Source organism: Taeniopygia guttata, chromosome 6 (genome assembly GCF_048771995.1).
Source record: "Taeniopygia guttata chromosome 6, bTaeGut7.mat, whole genome shotgun sequence".
NCBI classification, from domain to species: Eukaryota; Metazoa; Chordata; class Aves; order Passeriformes; family Estrildidae; genus Taeniopygia; species Taeniopygia guttata.
In genome coordinates this window covers 3,979,492-4,002,923 of record NC_133031.1, presented here as the reverse complement: position 1 = coordinate 4,002,923, position 23,432 = coordinate 3,979,492, and the positions used below count along the sequence as shown (strand labels likewise).

At 48.0% G+C, this 23,432-nt stretch overlaps 1 protein-coding gene and 2 long non-coding RNA genes across 5 annotated transcripts in view; 1 reads left to right on the top strand and 2 right to left on the bottom strand.

Moving 5' to 3' along the window:
• Positions 1-23,432, bottom strand: part of LOC140684419 (uncharacterized) — a 58,502-nt gene that overhangs the window by 15,660 nt on the left and 19,410 nt on the right. The gene's annotated exons all lie outside the window — the stretch shown is intronic.
• Positions 529-2,711, bottom strand: LOC140684418 (uncharacterized). Of its 2 annotated transcripts, none has more exons than XR_012056657.1 (2): positions 2,510-2,711; positions 529-1,372 (listed from the first exon to the last, which is right to left on the bottom strand). It is a non-coding gene; the product is annotated as an uncharacterized lncRNA (long non-coding RNA). The 2 variants fall into 2 exon arrangements; XR_012056658.1 differs by lacking the exon at positions 2,510-2,711 and adding an exon at positions 2,307-2,503.
• PTEN (phosphatase and tensin homolog) overlaps positions 3,022-23,432 on the top strand; it is a 54,902-nt gene continuing 34,491 nt past the window's right edge. The window contains exon 1 of the mRNA XM_030275735.4: positions 3,022-3,510. Within this exon, the coding sequence (XP_030131595.1) occupies positions 3,432-3,510 (79 nt within the window). The 5' untranslated portion in view covers positions 3,022-3,431. The remainder of the gene's footprint in view (positions 3,511-23,432) is intronic.

The window sequence follows — 23,432 nt, the reverse complement described above, 5'->3', positions numbered from 1 at the left end:
ATAATCAAGAAACTCTTCACACAGAGATGGCAGTGAAAGGGACCCATAAAGAGTTACTGCCTCCTTATTGAAAAAGACAAACATTCTTCCACCTTCTCTCCGTCTTTATGGAACCACCAGGATTAAGGAGAAGAAGTTGACAAAAACCAGAAAAGTTCTTAATTTACAAGGAATTTTGCATCATGTATGAGATCTATGAATATGCAGCAAGCTACTGCTTTTAAAGTTATTCCTTTGTTCACAAGAGATGCTTTTCCTGACTTAGTGTCCGAGAGCATCCAGACGTCTGTAATTCTGTGTTTTTTATTGTCTTGTAATTGTCCTAACTCTAAACTTTATTGCTCTAATTGTATTACTATTTTTATAACCATTTTAGTATTATTATTAAACTTTTAAAATTTTAAAAACCAAGTGATTGGCGTTTTTCACACCACTAACACATAACATTAGTGTTCATAATGTATACAATGTGTTAAGAGAAATATAAAATTATAAACATAAATATAAAACAACACATATATGCATATATAGGCATATTTCATATAGTTATATATTTTATACATACACATGTGTACATAACTGATATAAAACGTGTCTCACATATTCCCAACATACACATAGTGAAAGAACATCCAGGAAAAAGGTGGAAATGACGAGATCTAACAGCCGTAATTAACCCGGAGTTTTGGCAATTTCTCCTCAGCCCTTCTGCTCTCCAGCCAAGGTTTTCCAGAGACAGGACAAGGGGAAATGGCCTCAGGCTGTGCCAGGGGAGGTTCAGGTGGGACATCACCAGGAATTTCTTCATGGAAGAAATTATTTCAATTTGATCAGGCAAGTCCTTCCCTTTCACGCTGCTCCTGCAGGCTTTGATGGTAAAAAAAGATTATAATCTTCTGCAGGTTTTTGTTTTTCAGTTCGTGTGGACCATTGTGCTCATTCATTCCTGGAGGAAAATATTTAGGACCCTTCTGGGTTTCTTCCCACTCCTGGGAAAAAAGTGACATCTGTTTTGGTGCAATTAAGGAGAAACACAAACACACACAGGAGGAAAAGCAGCTCGAAACCTTGTGGTGGCAACCTCTGAAAGCAATCCCATGGAAAAATACTTCTGAAAGTCGCAGGGAAGTGCAGTTTTTCAGGGTGGTGGCGATGCAGGAGGTGTGGATTGGATGGGGCTCCAGTTTATCCAGATACTGAGGGATTGTGCTCAGGGTTGTGACTGGTTTCCTTCCCAGATTTCACGTGGGTTTTCCATGCACAGCTCCAGCGCAATGGGCTCTCTGGAAAAGGAATGCACTGGGAAGTATGGAGGAAAAGTGTTGGTGGCAGCTCTGTCCCCAAGCCTTTGGCATGTTGGAATACTTCCCACCTAAAAACAGAGCCAGGAGGTGGGAACACAAGTTAAAACTCAGACACACAACGAGCTGGGGTGGCTGGGAGCTTCCATCCAGCTCATTCCACCCCGTGCCACCTTCCACTCTATCCCACCTTGCTCCAGTCTGGCCTTGGACACTTCCATTCTCTCAGTTTGGGGTTTGCAGCTGGAGGAAAGGGGGAATGTGGAAATCGAGGGGGCTGACAGGGACCTCTGTGCCCACCAAGTGCTCCTGGAGGCCAGGCTTGGCACAAGGATAAGTGGATGCACACCAGCCCCAAATATATTTGGCCTGAAAACCAGGAGGAGGTTCTGGAAACAGCTTTGCAGTGGGAATAGTGGTGGTAAAACATCTCAAGATGCAACTTGATACGTTGCTGAAAGGAATTATATAATAGAGTATTTGCAAAGGCTGGAGGCTGCAGCAGCCTGGGAAATCCCTCCACCTGATGTTCCACTTTATTCTGAGCCCTTAAAGGTCGTTTTCCTGCAAAACATTAAATTCCCAAAAAATTACAGTTCTCAGCTTAGAGTGCAAAGAGCCTTGTACAATGGGGTTTAGCCCCTAATGTTTTTAAACAGTTATAAAGACTGCTTTAGAGATTTATAGACAGGGTTTTCTCCCTGCCAGGATAACTGTGATCAGGGAAGGAGAACGGACAGAAAGCTCCATGGAAATACCACGGGCTGCTGGGCCAGCCGGCCTGACCTGGGGGGACTGGCATGTCCCTGTCCCCGAGCTAGGGTACCCCGAGGACATCAGGAGGAATTTCCCCATGGAAAGGGCGCTCAGGCCTTGGCAGGGCTGCCCAGGGAGCTTTGGAGGTGTCCCAGGAAGGGCTGGAGGTGGCACTCAGTGCTCTGGGCTGGGGACAAGGTGGGCACTGGGCACAGCTGGGGCTCTATAGGCGGGCAGGGATTTTCCAACCTCAATGACTCTGCCGTTCCGAGGGCAGCAGGTGGCCCAAAGCCCCCTTCCCTCCGTGCCCGGTGGCTGCAGGGGGCGACAGGCGCTCGCTCACCGCCGCTTCCCCGCTCCACGCCGCCCCGGGCTGCGTGAGGGGAGGACGACGAGCCCCTTCAAGACGCCAGGCTGAGCCCCCCCCGTTCCTTTTCCCCGCGGGGCCGTACCGAGCCCGTTCTTCCCCCTGCCTTGTTGCCGGCCAGCCCGGCCGAGGTGGGCGGAGAGGCGAGGGGCGGCAGTCCCGGAGCTCGGGGGGCTCGGGGGGCTCGGGGGGCGCGGGGCCCGCAGCCCCTCACGGCCCCTCACGGCCCCTCACGGCCACTTCCGCCCGCGGGGGAGGCACCGCCGCCAGCGCCCACGTGACCGAACGCAGCACCGCGCCGCCTCACCTTACCGCCCGTATCCCTCCGCTCGCTGCCCCCCCTCCCCCGCCCCCTCCGTGCGGCGAGTGGAGCCGGCGGGCAGAGGGGTACGGACGGCGCCCGCAGCGCGATCCGCTCCCCCGGTGCCCCCGCTCCGCCGCGTCTCCGCTTCTCCGGCGGCGGGGTGGGAGGGACTACTTTGTGTGTTGGCGGATGCGTCGCGTGGGCGTGGCGGCGCCGCCCGCCGTCCCTCTCGGAAGCCGCGGCCATGATGGGCGCCCCGCGCCGGCGAGCGCTGCGGGCTGGGGGATGAGCGCGGCCGTGCCGCCCTGAGGAGCCGCCGCCGGGAAGAGCCGAGGGAGCGACCGCCCGGCCCCCGGGGCGGGGAGCGGAGCGGGGCCGGGCCGGGGGCGCGCCCCGCGCCGCTGTCACCATTGCCGGGGCCCGGAGCGCCGCAGAGCTGCTCCCCCCGCCGCCGCCGCGCTCGCCCCAAACACGGCGGCGGCGGCGGCACCGCCCGCAGGGGCTCGGCGCGGCTCCCGACGCGCTCGGAGGAGGAGGAGGAGAAGGAGGAGGAGGAGGGAGCGGCAGCCGGTGCCGCCGCCGGGAGCCGGGCCCGCCCGGGGCTGAGCCGCCGGAGCATCAGCGCCCGGGGCCGCCCGGTGGTGCCTCGCGGCCGCCGCCCGGGCCCTGCGCGCTGCCCCGGAGCGGCCCCCGGCTGCCAGACATGACCGCCATCATCAAAGAGATCGTCAGCAGGAACAAAAGGCGATACCAGGAGGATGGCTTCGACCTGGACCTGACCTGTATCCTCCTCCCGCTCCTGCTCCCGCACGTCCCGCGATTGCATCAGACCCGCGCGGCGTTACCTAACGCGCTGCCCCCGGCCGCTCCGCCGCCGGGGCTCGCCCGGGCCGCCGCGCCCTCCCCCGCCGCCGCCGCCGCCTCGGCCGCCTTTTGTCCGGGCCCGGCAGATTAACGGGAGCTCCAGGATTAACGCCAGCGCTCCTTGCCGGCCGGCCCGCGGCCCCCCCGAGCCGCCGAGGGGCCGTGCCCCCCCGGCCCCGAGCCCCGGCCGCTCCGGAGCAGCCGCTTATCTCCGGCTCTGCCGCTGCCTTTTGGGCTCACGCAGCAAATGCGCCCGACCCGCCGTGATTTGCGTGCACAGCGCTTTCTAGATAGATATTTTTTTAATTTAGTAACTCGTCTTGAGTTGCGATTATAATCATGGCAAGGCCTGTGGCTTTCCTCGGGTTGCTTCAGTCGAAGCCTGTGTCCTCTGCCCTGATTTCCAGCCCTCCGCTAAGGCAGAGCTGTACCTTAGGATACAGCAAGGCTCTCCATGACAAGAGGTTGCAATCACTCCTAAATTTAAAAAAAAAAAAACAAAAACAACCAGAGCCCACCATTTTTTTTTCCCCGGTGAGCTGCACGAGGATGTGTCACAAACGAGAGCGCGTCGGGTCTCATCGAGGAGGATTGTATAGAATACTTATTCTGGAATAAGTAATTAGCGTACAATTACGGCTAATGAGGCAAAAGCCGGTGTGTAGTTTTGGTGGCCTTTGGAACAGATGTGTTGGAGCAACATCAGGCAGATGTTTAGCTTGGAATGCCCTGCAGCATTCATGGTGGGTAGGGGCTTTGCTGGCGCCAGGGTCTTGCTCCGTGCTGGTGAAAGATTGGTGCTGTGGGAAAGGTTTTGGGGCAAGAACTTTGCTTAGAAGTTGGGAAAATGAATATTGACAGTAGTGCTCGGAGCTGGACTTCTCCCTGTGGAGAGATGTTTTCCGTTCTGCAACGGGATTAGGTGGAAATTTATTGGGTTTTGGAGCAATTACATTCAGGTCTGAGCAAGTGCTCCAAATAAATCCGGTTTTAGAGTGGGATAAAAGCTGTAGCTAGTACAGAGCTCTTGCATTGAGCCTTGGCCTAAAATTTTGATGGCTTTAAAACAACCTGAAATGTTCTGGAGTTTAGCAAGTGCCTGCTTAGCTTTAAGTTAAAAACCCAGAAGCTCTGGCTCATTATTCCTGCGTTTTATTTTTGATAAAAATACTTTCAGGCCTGGATTTTTACGTGTTTGCACTTGGTGATTTTGCTGGCTGTTGGGAAGATTTTGTTGGCTTTATGGAAGAAGTTAAGTGGTAGCAAAACCAAAAGGTTTTGCCTTCACAGTTGAAGAGTTTGATGTTTCAGGCATCTTTGCCCAGATGTGCAGTTGGTAGGGAGAGATATTTTGACCCAAACACATCTTTTTAACTGGTTATATGCTCCCAGCAAGAAAATTAGTGAATGCTGAACCTTGACTTTCTTGCTCAAGATTGCCTAATGATGTGACAAATTGAACTGATGGCTTATTTTTAATTTTTATTCTTAGAATTTTGTGTTAAGGCAGGTCATTACACTGGGCTTAGGCTGGCATTTCTAAAAGGAGCAGCTGCCTACAGTTCTGCCATGAAATTTGTGGAAAAGATTGTATGGTTTCTTTAATGATAAAAAAAATATCATAGGAAGAAATGGGATTTTTTTTGTAGCTGCACATTTTGAACAGATAATTAATGAATGAAGACTTCTGCCTGTGCAGTGGCTTTGCTTGAAGGCTGATGTTGCTGCGGAAGTGAAAGTTGAATTTTTTTAATCACTTTGTGCAGGATTCTTTTTGCAAGGCTCCAATGGAATTGTTACCCACCATTCCTGGTAGCTGGGAAATTGCCTATTTATTCCTTACACACATGGCCATGGATTTAGCTCTCACACCATGTCATATAAAGGGGAAAAAAGAGAAAACCTGAAGCCGAGTGAGCTGTTCAACAAGGCATGGCAGGAGGACCAGGTGTTAGAAAAGCCTGGTTAGTTCAGGGTAGCTGCCTCTGTCCAGCTAAAAGGGAGAGGCAGCCAGGAGTTGGGCATTTGGCTGGGAATGGGAAATGGAGGTCTGGGTTCCTCCTGCAGCTCCAGAACACTCAGCAGCTGCTTCTCACCTGGGCTTTGGGAGCTGGAGAGTGGAAGGAACTGCAGTGAGTCCAGGTGGGGTGCCTGTGTTCTGTGCTCTGCCCTTTCTCCTGCCCCTTCCTGCCTCAGTGTCCCCTGTGGCCAGAGGCTTTTGGGCATGGATATTATCCCGAGGCAGGCTGGGTGAGGTGCTGGAGTGCCAAAATCCTTGGTTGAGCTGTGCCAGATCCTGTTAAAAGTGATATTGATATATGTGCAGTACAGGACATTATGCTTGGAACCCTCAGTTCCTGAGGAGCTGCTTAAGAATCCTTGTTTCAGCAAAGGGAGACAGCATCTTCCCAAAATCAGGCAGAGTATGAAAATGGGCCTGTGTGTCTTTAAAAACCACACTGCTGCTGCTTGTCTTCTAATCAGATGTTCTCTCTGAGCAGTCTTTATGCACATCTTGGAAAAAAATTTTGAAATTAGAAGAAGAAAGGGTTTTAAAGGTGGAGACATTGAATCAGCTGTTTAATGCTTCAGATGTTTTTCTGGTTTATTTGGGTTTTAATTAATTTCTGCAGTACTGGATACTTTTTGGTGCGCATGGGTGAGAAGGAAAGTTTGGATTAATGTCTTTCTTTGATGGTTGCGTTTCTTGATGCTGCAAGCACCAGAATGTTTTCTGAGGCACTCTGTGTGTTATTTCTGAAGTTGTGCAGCTTAGCGATGCCCCCTTTACTGCAGGGAACAGCAGAGAGAACACTTCCATGCAGCCTATGTCTTAAGAGCTCTGTGTGTGAGTTTAGCAAGTGGGAAAAAATCATGGAACTGCTTCTTGTGCCTGTCCTAGCTCGGGTTAAACTTCGTCTCATGTCCCCAGGCCTTGTGGTAGGGGTGCAAACGGGCAGCTAGGCTGAGCCTAGGGCTCGACTGAAGCATGTGGAGCTCGTGACCTACATAGTGGTACAAACTGCAGCAACGTTCAGGCAGGATGAGATGTTGGGTGCAGTTTACACGTCTCACACGTCGTTTGTCTCGTGGAATGAAAGGCAGGGAATGCTGAAATTGCTGGAGGAAGCTCCTTAGAATCTCCTACTGCTTCATGCTATTTGCAGTCCTAAAGCTCTTTGCATTTTTAATGAAACTTTAAATTATGGGACTTGACTCAAAATGGCTCAGCTTCCAGGAAAAAAAAAAAAAAAGTGAATTAGTGGCATGAAGTCCATACTGTGTTTAAAAATAGAGGCCGAGCTGGAAATGCCATTTGTTTAAAAGACTTGGTCTCATTTTAAAATTGAAGTTTGTTAGAGGTTTTGTAACGAGTTTGTCTTGCACACAAGCACAGGGAGGGTTTAGAAGAAACTAGAAGAGACCAACTGGCAATGCATTTTATTGGTGGGAAAGTATTTCTTTGTTCTGAATTAAACCATGTTACTTAGCAGTGTTTAGAGCCTGACAGACTCATTTTGCTCCTGGAGCCTGGGATGATGTTGGGTTTGGACAAGATGAGTGCCAGTTTTGCTCTGAATTCATCTCAGAAGTCTTTTAGCATAGACAGCACTGCAGCGACCCTGCTGGCTGGAGACTCATCAGAGTTTCAGTTCCCTCCTTGTTACAGGATGTGTTTGATCCCAGGAAGATTGCTCTTTCTGCACTAAGCAAGGATGAAGGGTTTTGACCTGTCCAGATGGAGAAGGCAAGGTGGTGATTGCTGCAAATGCGTTTCTGCATTTTCTCTTCTGGGGTTTGACATGGGCTAGGTCGTTCACTGCTCCTCACAACTCAGAAAATCCCAAACCTTGTGCCATAGCTGTGTGGATAGGGGTCTTGGGCAGCTGAAGCCTTCAAAGCCCACACTCCAGCAGGTGCTGTGGGGTGCAATCCCATCCAGAGTCACCCAGCCCCTTCCTGCCCTGCTTTTTCACTGCTGTTGTTCAGAAAGAGACTTAGAAAAAGCCCTCACAAATTACAGCTTGTCCCTTTGCACTTGTTTAAATGTAGTGCAGGATTCTTTGGGAAATGCTTCAGCTTGGATCATCAGAAATTTTCGGTGCATGTGGAGACTTTGCACAAGCTAAACCCCAAATTAAAAAATATGTGCCTGTGCACACTTTGAAGTGGAGAGAAGCTGCTGAAGTGATGGCTGTGTATTCTTCTCAAGGTGGGCAGAGAAATGAGTGGACCATGCATAATGTTTCTAATATGGTGACCTTATATGCCCAGCCAAAGTGATTAATGATTGGAGCCTGGTTTTAGGCTCAGTTAAGTGTGTGAAGTCTTCAGAACATTCAGAGCTTTGCTGTTAAATGTGAAGAGGGTAATGCTGAATCAAGTGCCAGCTTTGCTAGGCAGTGGGTCTGAGTGTTCATTTTCTAAGGAAAAATCCAAGTTTTCTCTTGCTTGCACTAAGACTGATGAGGTGTTGGCACTTGAGGAGTTACTTTGTGGGGTTTGCTCGCTGAGGACAGTTCTGTCACTGTTGAGGACTTGTGGAAATCCCACCTGACGTTTACTCTGTGTGGTTGGCTGGCCAGCCCCAGCTCTTGGTCCAGCTGGAGTCTTGGAGGGTGGTGAATTTTGGAAATGCATCTTTCTAGGAATCTCTGCTAGTCAGGAAGGCCTTTCTGTCCATGGGATCATTCCATCTGCCTTCCCCTGACCTGGGAGAGGATGTAGCCTTGAGTGTGGAGCTTATGCAACACTGGAGCTGCTGTGGCTGCTGCAGTATAATGCATGCACAGAGATTAGTTGGCTCTAGATAACTGCGAGGCTGGGGCTGGCACATTTCTTCGGGACAAAATTCCTGTTGATACCCAGTGCTACACTTAGGACACCAAGAAGAACTTGCTTGTCTTACCAAAGTGTTCTGGAGCCCAATGACTGCTGTAGAGACAGTGAGTATTGATGTCTTAAAACACTGTGTAGAGAAGTACAGAATTGTCTGAATTTTTTCCCAGAAGAGAGGTGGCTGTATTTTCCATTCTCTTCCCTGTAGGCTGGTGTAGACACCTAAGTCCTCTTTGTTGTGGAAGCAATATAATTTATTCAATTATAATATGGTTGAAAGGATGTTGTGTTAAAATCCCTCTGTGCTAAAAAGCATAAAGGCAAAACTAAACTTCAAGGAGTGCAAATACAAAGTTGAAATTTTATATGGAAAGCTTCTGTCCACCAAATTTTTGCAGGTTGTAAATTGCTGAATAGTTCCTGAAATGAAATTATATTTACAATGGATTAATGTTGTTGCCATATTAATGCTGCATAAGCTGACAAATGATACCTTGGTACCTTAGCCAGAGTCTTCCCCTACAACAGGTTTAAACATGAAAATGGTTGTTGTATAATGATTTAAAGGACAATTGTTGTGTTCTGACAAACTGGAAGAGAAGGAAGGGAATAGGCAGCTGAGCTGTCAAATCCCTTAATTACATTAGAGACCAAAGATACTGTCATTACTCATAACTAACTCCCAGAGCCCAGCTCCTTTCTAGTTTGGAGCAACTCAGAGCTCTGTGTGATTTTTATTCATTTACTCTACATGATACAGGGTGGATGTTGAAGGTTAATTTAATGCATGGCTTTTTCATGAAGGAAAATAGGATCTATAGCTTGGAGTTGTGTACAGTAATTCCTGGATACGCCCTGTGCCTCATCTTAAATCCTAGGGGAGATGTGGGCTCCTTTGATCTGGCACTTGGGTGAAGGTTTTTTGGGATTAAAGCTGTGGAAGTTTGTGCTTTCCTGTGAGTTACTGCAATGGTGATTTCTGGGAATTTATATGGAAATGTGTGGCCCTGTAGAGCAGGATGTCTCCTGAAACATGGATTATTTGTGGGTGGTTGACTCTCCTTTGGGTTCTGTTAGTTTTTGGATGTGTCTTAGGCCCAGGTTGATATTTCAGATGTAAACAAATCCTTGTTCCAATTTCTAATTCAAGCCAGCATCCTCTTCGCTCCTGTCGTCATCTCCCTCATTTGCTGTCTTGCCTGTGAGGCCCTGGAAAAAAAAAAAAAGGCATTTTTGTAGAATGGAAGTAAATAATTGTGCAATTAGGCCCTGTATCATGCTGCATAAATCTAGGTTATCTTAATAACGATTCTTAGGCAATGTAGCTCAAGTGGTGGCTCTGTGATTCAAATGGTAATTGACTGTGCAGCTAAAAAAATTAAACTCAACTGCTCTGTGTTTGGGATGATGACTATTGCAAAAGCTGGCATTGTTCCCTTTAAAGATGAACTCCAGCTCCACAGCCCCAGCGTGCAGCAGTGCAGAAAAACTGCTTAATATCCAGTTTTTTGTAGTGAAGTGCTTAAGAAACGTCTTTATAAACTTAATTCTGCCTTTGTGGAGCTGTAGTATAATAGCTTTTAATTGCATGATTAATTTTCTTAGAGGCCTCTGCTTAATTCATTGCATTGCCTGGGTATATATAGGGCTGCAACTGAAGAGTTGTGTATTTTATGTTCTTTTATTTCTTGTGTGGGTGAGTTAGAGAAGTAATGTCCTTTTTTATGCTAACATTTGGATGAGGGAAACACCAGATCTCATTCAGATAAAATTATCTACTTGGGGCTTACTGTTTGACTAATTGCTGCATCTCCCCCTCAAATCCACGGGTCAGATCCCCTGTGGAGCCCGGCCAGCTGGGCAGTGGGGTGAGGTGGGCAGAGGGAAGGAGCTTCTCCTTGAATCCCAGAGGGCCTGGAGAAGCCCCACGTGAGTCCAAAGATGAGCTGGTCCCACAAGCGAAGAAAGAGGCACTCTCCCTTCAGGATTAGTTCCAAAGTTTAATGTCACCTCGAAGGAGTCCCGAGCAAGAGAGGCTGAGTCCCCACCCAGACCGGCCAGGTATAGGGGGTGGGAAACCCGAGCAGCCCATGGGGGAAGGACATGGAGTGGCTCTCGGGGGGCCAGGCCTCAGAGTGACCACTGAGGAGGGGGTGAGGGAGGAGTCCCAGCCAGGGTCCAGTTACCTGGTGACCCTGCCAGAAGGGTCTGGACAAAGGAGAGTGGTCAGCAGGTGATGGACACATCACCTGGGAGGAGACAGGGGCATGGGTTGGGGTTTGATGGACATACAGGTACTGATGGGAAAGCTGGGATGAACCAAACAGATACAAAGAGGGGATATACAGTGCAAACACAACTCTACATCTCCCTTCAGTTATAAAAAAATAAAAATGGCTTAAACAGGGGTTGTCTCTGAGTCCATATGATCTTCAAGGATCTTGATTCAGAGGCTCTTCTTCTGGGCTGGGATGCTCATCTTCATTGATGGAATGAATAGAGCCCATAATAGAGATGTGCTCTATTAACTGAGATGGTGGAGTTCAGAGCTTTCAGAGTAAGTCCCTTTACAACACTAAAACCCACGACAAGCCCAATAAGAAGCAGTACAAGTAACAGTCCAGTTTGAATTAGTGACTTGATCCAACCTGAGAGACTCCAGCCTTGAAAAAGAGACCCCAGCCAGTCTGACGATTCTCTCTTTAGGTCTTCTATCAGGCTCTGCATCTTTGTATCGTGTCATGTATGTCCTCAGCCCGTGAACTTAAAGTCCTGCAAACTCCTCACAGCGGTGATTGTGAAGGAGTAAAAGGAAATCGATTGCAGCCCGGTTTTGGAGGGTGGCCTGCCTCGTTATTTCCTCATCTGATAGGAGGTCAGCTAGGGCCTTTGAAGTAAAATTGGCCTGCTTAGCAACCCAGCACTCGAGGTGTGCCAATTCCCTGACTGTGTTTGCCATAGCTACCCAGGGCAAAAGTGCAATGGCAGCTATGTTTTTTGATGTGGACCAATGGGTAACCTGAGAGTCACAATTTTGATTCCAATTCTCAAGGTCAGTGTCCCTTTTTTGGCGTGCCAATTGATAGGTTTTGTTTAGATTTTGCCAATGTGAAATTTGAGTTTTGTTAGGTGTAAACAGGCTCACAGGGACCTCGGATCAGGTGAGGGGGGATGCCTGCCCAAGCTCGCTGGCCGCAGATGAGGAAGGTACCTCTGGGTAGGGAGTGAGGTTTGTTATCAGGGGTGGAGTACATGGGGACATGTATTACCCTCTGGCACCATTCCTCTGCGGTGTACTCAGTGGTGGTCTGCCTGATCTCAATGGCAAGGCGGTCTTGGGGATCAGGGGTGACTGAGAAATGCACACAGGTAGAAGCAGGGGAGGAACCAAGTAAATCTAATTCTTCAGGGCTTTTGTCCATTATGGGGAGCAGTTTGACCCACCTCCTGCATGCGTCTGGTTGGTAGGTGATGAATGAGCGGGTTTCTTTGCCAGGGGTGGAAGTGGGTTTGGGGAAGGTGAAAAGGAATTCGTTTATTTGGTATGGGATCCCCACAAGGCAGGATAGGAGATGGTCAGATGCAGAGGATGTGGACAGGCAAATGTGATCCTGATTTAGCTAATGTGGCCTACACATTGGCCTTGGGCTGAGGGACAATCCATGCCAGCTGGGGTGGTGAAATGGTGAGCAGGATGAGGAGGATGAGGCCTTTACTCAGCAGCATCGCAGGTTGGATCCAGGTGACAATGATTTCTGTAAAATAACTGTGATACAAATTAATCATTTAGGTAGGGGAGGTCTAAATCAAAAGGGAACAGAGAACTGAGGGAGCTGGAGAGAGAGGATGAATCTGAAAGGGATGATTTCCGCCGCCTTCTCAGAGCTGCATTCTCCACCTGAGGACTGACAATCACAGGTTGTACTTTAGGGATGTGTGGTCTCACAAATTTTGAGGGGACCCACCTCAGGCCTGAGGGTGTGGACACACAAGCATACCCACGCCCCCAGGCTACTAAATCATAGGGTCCCTCCTGCTGCCATGTTTCTGGGTTTTTTATCATGACAGGAGGTTTCTCTTTGAATTTAGCGTCTGGGTATGTGTGAAAATGCCGGATGATTGGAGGGTTTAGGTTTTCAAAGGAGCAGTTCAGAAAATTGATTGTAAAAAGTGCCCTAGCAAGCCGGACCTGGGGGGACTCCACCTTTATCACTGGTTGTTGCTGCCTGAGAACTCGCTTTAAGCTCTGGTGGGTCCGCTCCACCACAGCTTGACCTGATGGGGAATAGGGGATACCAGTCCTATGTTCTGTTCCCCGTTGCTGCAGGAAGCTCCCGAGGTTCTTGGAGGTATACACTGGGGCATTGTCTGTTTTGATACCTTTAGGGACGTCCAGTGTGGAGAAAGCCTGTATCAGGTGTTTCTCAGCATCAGCTGCTCTCTCCCCTGCGTGGGCAGAAGCAAAGACAGCACCAGAGAAAGTATCCACAGAGACATGAGCATACCTAAATCTGCCACAACTCGCAGCTTCTCAGCCCTCTGGGGTTAGCCCCTGCACTCACAGATGGCATTGGGAGCGACTTACAGGAAGGGCAAGTGGCTACAATGGCCTGGGCCTGGTCACAGGTGAGCTGGAATTGTCTCACCAGGCCCGGTGCATTCTGATGGTAGAGCTGGTGGCTAATTTTTGCCTGCTGGAATTTGTCTGGGAGCAGAGCCATCTGCACAGGGGCAGCTGCAAGGGAATCAGCATGCCTATTACCCTCTGCCAGGAACCCCAGCAGGTCGGTATGTGACCTGATGTGCATCACATAGAAGAGTTGCTCTTGGTGGGAGACTTAATCTTATCAGCTTGGAGAGCAAGTTGTGCAAAGCAGTGTTAGAAACCCCCTGCAAAATTGCATCTTGAGCTCTAGACACTACACCTGCTACATATGCCGAATCAGTGACCAGATTAAAAGGTTCAGAAAATCTCTCAAAAGCTCTGACAACTGCGGCCAACTCAGCTACCTGAGGTGAGCCTACCACCTCAGTAATATCTGACTCCCACTGCTGAGTCTCAGGATTTTTCCAGGTCACCACGGATTTGTGGGACCCTCTGGACGCATCTGTAAAAACAGTCAGAGCTTTTAAAGGTTTTTTACTTTGAATAATTTTTGTTGACAATGTGAATTAAACATCCAGATTAAAAATTTTGTGGGCTGGTCTCAAAACAGAAATTTGACCAGTGTAGCTGTCTAGAGCAAATTGTAGGGCCTGATTTTCCTGTAATAAGTGTTCTAACATTGCTTTGGTAAATTGGCCCGATTCTAATTTTAAAGGAATGTGAATGTAATCAAAGTCACATCCAGCCAGCTCCCTGATCCTGGCTCTGGCCTTGCGGATCAATCTGCTACCAGCTCCTGTGGCCGTGTCATTCTTTTGGCCCTTTGATGACTTATAAAGACCCACTCTATAATTAAGAGAGGATCCTTCCGGTCCTTTTTTTCCCTGTGGGTGTCTCTCCACTGAAAGATAACTCTGTGGAGGTGTGGCAGTCTGCCCAGCACTATAAATTTAAAGGGCAGGTCTGGATCATATCTATGGACCTGCCGGGCAGACATTGCCTCCTGGACTTTCTCCAGTGCAGCTTTGGCCTCTGGGGTAAGAACCCTAGGAGAACTAGGCTCCTCTGCCCCTTTCAATAAATTGAAAAGGGGGGCTAGGTCTTCATTTGTAATACCCAGCCAGGGCCTTACCCAGTTTAAAGAGCCACACAGCTGCTGGACATCTGCTAAAGTTTTGATGTTATTTTTAATTACCAATTTTTGTGGAACAATGGTCCTCTTGCCAATTTCCAGCCCCAGGTACCTGCAAGGTGGCATCCTCTGAATTTTGTCCTCCCGAAGCTCGAACCCTGCAGCAACCAACGCCTTAGTTGTCAGTTCAAGCACGTGGTGTAAGTAGATCGTCATTGGGGGCACAAATTAAAATATCATCCATGTAATGATGGATAATCACGCCGTCGTTGGCTGCACGGATTGGGGCCAGCAATGAGGAGACATACCACTGACAGATACTCGGGCTGCATTTCATGCCCTGAGGAAGAACTTTCCAGTGGTGTCTCTCTGCTGGAGCTTCTCGATTGATAGAGAGAACTGAGAAGGCAAAACGTGGTGCATCATCAGGGTGCAAAGGAATTTGGAAAAAACAATTTTTAATATCAATAACTGCCAGATTCCAATCTTGAGGTAACATTGTGGGGGATGGTATCCCTGGCTGGTGAGGACCCATATCTTCAATTACTTTATTAATTTCTGTGAGGTCGTGGGGGAGCCGCCACTCGTCCTTGCCAGGTTTTTGAATTACAAAGACAGGGGAATTCCAGGGAGATGTTGTTTCTTGGTTGTTCCCTTTGGCTAGCTGCTCATCCATGAGCTTCCAGAGCACCTTTAATTTTTTTTGTTTAGCGGCCACTGCTCTACCCAGACTGGAGTATCAGATAGCCAATGTAATTTCTGGGTAGGACGCTCCTTAGTGACCGCTGCCCGAAAAACCTGGGGGGTCAGGATGTCAATTGTGACCCCCCACTGGACCCTCAGGTCTCTCCCCCACAGGGGTTCTGTGTAATCTAAAACAAATGGATGTAGGTGTGCCAACTGCCCATTTGGCCCTCAAATTTCTCAATGTTTTTTGATTGCTTAGCCAATTGTACCCCTACTACACCCTGAATGTGGCCACCCACCTCCTGCAATTCCCAATTCCGTGAAGGAATGATTGTTACATCTGCCCCCATGTCTAGGAGTCCATTCATGTGTTTACATTCACCCCCTTTCTACAAATAACAGCTAATTTTGGGGCGATCCTTTCCCAGTACCTGGGCTTGACAGATCTTATGGATCTTCTTTGGTGACAGCTTCCACAGATGTTCTGGATGCACTGGTGGGCCAGTCACTGGAATAGCTTGTGCTATAATCTGTCCTTTGGGAATGAACACTGGGGGTTGAAAGCAGTGCAGCCACACTATGAACTGTTTTGGGTCTGAGTCAGTTAAACAAGGAGCAATGGTTGTCTCGACTGGTGTGTATTTAGTGTCCCCAATAACGATACACCTACTGCAGATGTTTCTCCAGGTCCCGGGGTTCCTAGTATTGACTGTGTCGAAGTGCCAATCTGTGTCCTTGAGATACAAAGGCTCAGTTAGTGCCAGCCTGAAAGGAGAAGAATTAGAACAGGTGTTAAGCACAGGTTTAGGATGGTCAGGGTCCCAACCCAACCAAAACCTGGAAATAAAAGGCACATCATCCCCTCGGTGATTAATTTGATTTTGTAAAGTCACATTTGATAAATGATTGTGTCCTCAGGTGGGTGCTGGGAGTCACTGCCCCCCCCCCAGTGAGGGTATTTGTCCCACCTCATTTGTGTCTGCACGCAGGGAGGAACTGCGCTGACATCCTAGTTTTTTGGACCTCCCCCCTGGTGAGGAATCCCTCGCCCCTGTTTTTGATTTTTAAACTGTAAAAATTCGTCTTTAACTGGGCATTGGTGTGCCCAATGTCCCTTCTGGTTGCACAGAAGACATGGTGTTCCTTGTTTCAGTCCCTTTGGGGGTGGTCCCAGCAAGCGACGAGGTGGGGTGGCTGTGGCTGCCGGTGGTGCAGTGTCCATGCTGGAGGCTTCAGCAATAAAAACCATTTTCAGTGGCGTGCAGAATTCCCTGATGTTCTTTGCAGGGATGGAGACTTTCCATGCCCAGACCTCCAGCATGTTTTGTAGCGTGGGGTCAGGATCGAGGGGGAGGCTGAGGATGGCGTTCTGGCAAGGCTCGTTTGCATTCTGCTGCGCGATCACGGTAATTATTCCTTGCCGGAGCGTCTCGTCTGGCACTTGTGCATCTATCGCCCGATGCAGTCGGTCTACAAAACTTACAAAAGATTCTAAAGGCTCTGTTTAATTGACAAATAATTAACAACGGGGCCACTAGGTTTCAGTTTAAAAAATGCTTTCTCTGCTGCTTTTGCACTCAGAAGCAAAGCTTCCCTTGGTAACTTTTCTGCCTGTTTTTGACCTGAATTCCAATCCTCATTCCCACATAAGTGGCTTATTGAGAGCATCGCCCCATCTGAGTCTACTGATGTTTCTGGATTAACCCAAAGCTCCGGCAACTTGTCCCTTATTTCCCTTATCCATGCAGACTCCCACACCAAAAACTCAGCCTGAGTTATTAAACACGAGAAAAGAGTCTGCAAATCTGCCGGGGCATACTCTGCCGAGGACAGGGTTGCCTTTAAAAGACCTCGAAAAAGTTGATTTTCCCTACCAAATTCCTTTTGAGCCTTGCACAAATCTTTTTTAACTTGTTGGGAGATGGGACTCCACTGAACCAGGGGCCTGCCCCCCTGCCTCAGAGTGACCACTGAGGAGGGGTGGGGGAGGAGTCCCAGCCAGGGCCCAGTTATCTGGTGACCCTGGGAGAAGGCTCTGGACAAAGGGGAATGGTCAGCAGGTGATGGAAACATCACCTGAGAGGAGACAGGGGGATGGGCTGGGGTTTGATGGACATACAGGTACTGATGGGAAAGCTGGGATGAAGCAAACAGATAAAAAGAGGGGCTATACAGTGCAAACACAACTCTACAACTAATGGTTTATTAGAATGTTCTTGTGTCGTGTTTTGCCACTCACCTTTCATCTTCTCTTGATCCACCTCTCACAGACTAAGGTTTGATAATTCCATACCACCCCTACTTTTTGTAGTTTCTGTTCTAGGAAGGTTTTTAGTGTGCTGTATTTGTCCTGAAGCTCCACAGATATTTTAAATTCCCTTGTCTCTGAAAGTTTTTGGATGTTCTTTCAGGCTTGCAAAAAGTTGAGTCTGAGCCATTTTTCACTTCCTGTCAGTAAATATCAAAGTAGTGACTCTTCTGTTCTGGCTTCTCTTTACTGAATAAAATTCCTGTGTTTTTCTGGGGGTGTTTGAGGTTAGGACATGCTTAAGTACACAGTGGTGGTTCAGGGAGATCCTGCAAAGTGGGGTGGTGTGCTGGGAGCACACGGTGACATCTCACAGCTCTGCTTGAAAGCTCATACTGAGTTGGGTTGATGGCTAAAACAGGTCAGTTTGGCACTTAAAAGCTCAAATTGAGAAGTGGTAGTCCAGCTGCTCACAGCATTGGTTCCTCTGGAGGGGATCTACTCAGTCACTGTCTTGCCTCATGTGCACACCTGGATGTGGCACCCAAGGCTCTGGTTTGGGTGAGAGGGTGAGGAATCAGTCACAGGTTGGATTTGATGGTCCCAGAGGATTTTCCAAGCTCAGTGATCCTGGGATTTTCCACCATCATCCTCGAGCCACCATGTGTTGATGCAGCTTGTTGGGATGCCAGGCTGGCTATGGAAAGATGGGATGTGGCCTTTCCAAAATGTCAGCAGAAACAAAAGAACTTTCTTTATTGGACCTCTGCATGTTTCCCTCTGGAAATCTGTTGGGATTGTAGGTCTGGATTTGGGGTTGAATTAGGGAGTTCAGGCCCAATCTCTGCCTTCACAGCTGAAGGGTTCTGTCAAACTTTGTATCAAAAGCACAGAGTCTGATGAATCATTTATTATGTTCCTGTTTGCTCTTAGCTCTATGTGACTGGGAAGGGAAGATTTTCATGTGTCTTTAACATGGTCAGCTATTTTAGAGGGGTTTCATGAGTTGGAAGGGATTCACAAAGATCATCAAAGTCCATCTCTTGGCCTTGCACAGGACACCCCAGCAATCCCACCCTGTGTTTCCTTTACTCTGCATGCTTTTGTATCTTTATTTATGATTCTAGACCATTTTAAAATGGAAGTTTCAGGTGTCTTTTTCTCAGCCTTGTCAGTACAAGCTGTTCTCTAGAGCAGCCATCATCTTTCATGCCTTTGTTAACCATTTTTTTCTATTTATGCTGTGAGGTATGTGGGTTTTCTTTCCCCCAATCTTAACGTGACCCTGTTAGCTCTTCAGCAAAGCCTCCACGTGGCTGAGAGTTCCTGGACACATTTACTACACCTCACAGAGGAAGGGAGAGACTCTTGCTCTGGGATGACTCCCAAATGCAATATAATGAGCAGGTCCAGAAGTGACTCGTGGATGTAGACTACCTGGTATATCCTCCTGAGGCACCTTCTGATTTATTTCTTTATGCTGTGGGAATTTCAGTTCCCCTTCAGACCTGTAGTCAGCCCCATGACCTCATGTGTGTAGCTTTGCCTCCTGGATATGAAGGAGTTGCAGTTATTCCTTATCTAGGTTGTTGCATTTAAATTGCAGGCTGAAAGCTTGAAAAAACTACAAAATTGGAGGAAAAAAGTGCTCTTGTTGGAATATGGAGCAACAAGGGGTTAAACACATTTCTTCTAAATGATAAAATGTTTCAGCCACATCTGAGTTGGTCCCTTTGCTTGTTGTTTGAGGCACAGATGGTAGAGTTGACAAGTGCAGCTGGCTGGCTACAAGGAATCCTCCTTTGCTCTGAAGAACTTTCTTCCTGTTCGTTTCCTCTATACTTCCTGATGATCCGGGCTCATAGAAAATACTACATTTATTTTGCATTTCATGCTGGCTAATAGAAATGCTGCCTGTTAAATAAAAAAGGCATTCATGGGTACAGCTTAAACAGCATGTATGTCAGGAAAGTCTTCTAGATTTGTCTGGGTATATTTTCCTATGTCATTTTCTTTTTTGTTGGGATGCTGTCAAGCAAATGGCACTAATAAGAGCTTGGCCATTTGTCAGGGCTCTTAAATCTGTTTGAGGATGGAGTGTGGACACTTCTTGTAACACTCCCCCCGTAGCTTCAGGCTGTCAAGCTGTTGAACACTTACAACAGTGCTGTTTTTTTTTCTCCCTTGCTGTTGCTCTGTGGACTTGTTTAAGCTGGAGTTAAAGGGCTGGAGGTCAGCAGGCGAACGTTTCGGCCCAGCTGCGCCGCCAGACCGCCTCACATGGCTCCTGCAGCCAGAGTTGTGAAACCTGCAGCCTAATTCAGACAACAAAGCAACTGGGGAGGCTTCAGAGCCAAGCTGTGCCTCTGCTGCTGGGCTTTGCTGTCAAACGGGACTTGGCAGTGACAGCTTGGCCACCCCGCGCTGGTGGCTGGGTCCCCTCGCAGGCAGGAGGGTGAGGGTGACACGGAGCAGAGCTGGCAGCACAAGAGGAGTGGGCTGGTGGGGAGCAGATTAAAGCAAGGCCAAACCTCCCCTAGCCTGGACTGGAAGGGAAAATTAGCATTCCTGGCAGTTGTGAAGCTGTTTTCAGGCTATAGATTCCTCGATTTAAGGCTGTTCTTTGTTCAGTAAAATTCCAAATTGGGAGCTGGAAGCTGAGGGCTGGCAGAAATGGACTGTTGTTTGATTTGCAGGTGTCAGGTTCGGAGTATGCAGTAAGGTTTTTAGCTCCAGAGCACAACTTGAACAGCCCCATCATTCACAGCTTCAGGAATACTCAGCTTCTTGGAAATTTCCTTTCTAAAGAAAGATGAAATCTAATGCTTGCTTGGTCTTCCTGAAGCCTTTGATTCGCAGAATCCCAAAATGGTTTGGGCTGGAAGGAACCTGAAAGCTCACTCAGTCCTACCCCCTGCCATGGGCAGGGACACCTTCCATGATGCCAGGTTTCTCCAAGCCCTGTCCATCTTGGCCTTGGACATGCCAGGCATGGTCTGCTTAGGCCAGGGGCAGCCACAGCTTCTCTGGGCAGCCTCTGCCAGGGCCTCCCCACCCTCCCAGGGAAGGATTTCTTCCCAATATCCAATATAAACCTTCTGTCTGTCAGTGGGAAGCCGTTCCCCCTTCTCCTTTTGTTCCAGGCCCTTGTAAATAATAAATATTTGTAACATTAAAAAGGGCTACGAGTTTTAAAGTTCTTTTTCATTTGTGTTTTGATGTAAAACCTCTCTCAGTGTTGGGTTTAAAAAGCTGTGTGTAAATTCTGAAGCACTGCATGCTCTGGCCTGCCTATAAAATAGGAGATGGGGTCATTTGCTCTTTGTTTTCCTGTTATAGCCACCTTAAGAGTGGAGTGAGGATCAGGGGTTAAATACTTGGAAATACAGAACTTCATAAAATCACTCAGACATTCTAATGATGTTACAGTTCCGAACTGACAGTGTTGATCATTTCAGGAAAAGCTGCAGCTGTTGGTTTTTGCAGCTTCCTTGTGACTGTTTAAGAATTAAGAATTGGTAAATGTTTTGCTATGCTTTTTTGGCCACCTTCCATTATTAGGAAAAAGTCTGAATTTGTGAGCAAAATCATACAGGACCAACATGAGTAATTTACTTTTATATATATCTATGTATGTAAAAAATTGCAAGTGTACACTGCATATTCTTAACTTTGGTTTTGGCATAATGTGAATATATAGACAGCTATTTTTGAAAGTGATTATAACAGCTGATTTGCATAATGATCCAGGATTTTTCTCATAGCAACTGGAAAGACTGTCATCTTCAGCAATGTGGGAATGATTTCAGGCTTTGAGGAGAGTGTTTTGTTCAGCCTGTGAGCAGCATTAGAGCAACGGCATTTCTGCAGTGGCACATGGATTATTTGCATTGGTCTGGTTTCAGTATTGACAAAGTATCATTGTGGAACTGGGTGATTGAACAGATAATTGGGTGTTGTGATTTTAAGGTTCCTTGGGCACAGCACAGTGCTGTCTTGGCTCCTTTGGAAGTGCACTTGTGAAGTTGGTGATAAGAACTTGAGTGGAGGATGTTCTGGTGCTCTGCCTTGTGTGTCATGGGGCACTAGAGTGCAGAAAAGGTGTAAAGCTGCCAGAGAGTGACCAAAGGAGGGACACAGGGGTGGGGAAGGGTCTGGAGGGGCTGCATGAGGAGCAGCTGGGGGCACTGGGTTTGTTCAGCTGTAGAAGACTCAGGTCAGACTCACCAGGGGCTGCAGCTCCCATCTCTGCTCTCTGGGACAGGACCCAGGGAGCAGCTGGAGCTGGGCCAGAGGAGGTTTAGGGTGGATTTCAGGGAAAGGTTCTCCCCCAGAGGGTGCTGGCACTGCCCGGGCTCCCCAGGGAATGGGCACAGCCCTGAGGCTGCCAGAGCTCCAGGTTTGGGACAGCGCTCCAGGGATGCCCAGGGTGGGATTGTTGGGGGGGTCTGTGCAGGAACGGGGGTTGGACTGGATGATCCTTGGGGATCTCTTCTAGCTTAGGATATTTGTGGTTCTGTGATCATGGGCCTTTCCATGGTAATTTGTTTTTTTTTTTTGTTATCAGCACTAACTAAAATCCCAGCTTCCATGTTTACAAGACTGCAAAAGGAATGAGTACTTTAAAAACTGCTAGAACAATTTTTGGGAATGAGTATCTTAGGAAAGAGCTACTTTGGCAAAATGTGGTGGGATTTATTTGATGTTTTTTAGAAAACCCATTTCAAATCCTTGTGGGTTCCTTCCAACTTAGCATATCCTATGATCCTATGAAATTTTGGTGCTTACACCACTTTGGTTGACTTTGTTTTGCATGTGTTGAACAGCCTCAGTAAATGACGGAGACATTTTCCATTTTTGTTTTCCTGTCTTAAAAAAAAAAGCTTGGAATTGATAATGAGCTTGTTGCACGTTTTAAGTGATCAGTTCTCCCAGATTTCTAAAATTAGCAGTATGGTTACCAATTTCATGATGACTCAGAGTTCTTCCTTTGAATGGAAGCCCAGCTTCCCAAGCTCCTGTGTAAGAAATCTCCTCTTGGTAGTGAATATCATAATTTGAGCTTTGGAAATTGATGCTAAATGAAGTGAGGTGTGAAAAGGGGTGTCTGTGAGCTGTTGTGCTTGGCTGGTGAGAGCAGAGCCTGCTGAAGGTGATGTTCAGTGGATGGTTGCTCCTGATCAGGGGCTGTCCCTGTCCCTCAAGAGGAGTTTCATTCCCCAGCATAGGCATAAAAACAGGCTGGGAGGGATGCAGGAACAACCATACCCTCCACTTGCTGCAGATCATGGGGTATCTTTTCACAGGATGAGTGGAAGAAGTTGGCTTTATGACAGCTTTTCCATTTAAGTGATGAAACTTCAGTTTCTGCTCAGAGATTTAATTCATCTGTGCAAACAGCAGCACCAATTCCATTCTGTTCTTCTGTCTTAATGCTCCCTAAAGCAAAGACATTCTCTAATTGTTTGAACCACCACAGGAGTTTCAAAGCAGCACATCAAGGCTGCCAGAGCTCTGGGAGCACTTGGACAATGCTCTCAGGGATGCACAGGGTGGGATTGGGGTGTGTGTGTAGGACCAGGGTTGGGCTGGATGATCCCTGTGGGTCCCTGCCAGCTCGGGATATTTGATGGTTCTGCATCTCTTCACCATGCTGTCAGGAGTATTTATGTCAGCATGTATTGAAAAGACCCCAAATTCTCTTTGTCAGCAGTAAGAATGGGTTTGTGATTGCTGCCCCTGCTTTCCTTGGGAGCAGAGGGAGCCTGGTGCCTGGAAGGGCGTCGCTGGGGCCGTGTCCTTTGGCACCAGCCCTGTGCAGACACCAGGGTGAGTCAGCAGTGGCTGTGAGCTGCATTCCAGTCTAATGCTTTGAGATAATCACTGAGGTGCTTCAGGACGATTATATTTAGGTGGGGGAGACATTGGCTGGCCTGTTTTAAAAAGTTACCGTGTTTTTCTAAAAACAGCCCTTTCCTCCCCATGAGGCTCCCTGTTGGATATTTAATTTTGAGCAACAGTTGAGTTGGGTTTTTGTGCTGTCAGGTTGCAAAGCCTCAGATCACAGAAAATGCTTTTAGTGAATCAGCATCACAGGCTCACAGAATAGTTGGGGTTGGAAGGGACCTCTGGAGGTCATCCAGTCTAACTCCCTCTCCAGGCTGGGTCACCTGGAGCAGCTGACACAGGAGCACTTCAGGTGGGCTTGGGATGTCTCTAGAGAGAGAAACTCAACACCCTCCCTGGGCAGTGCTCTCTTACCCTCCAGGGTAGGTGTTCTTCCTCATGTTAAGGTGGCCTCAGTAAATAGATTCATATTTCTCTCTCC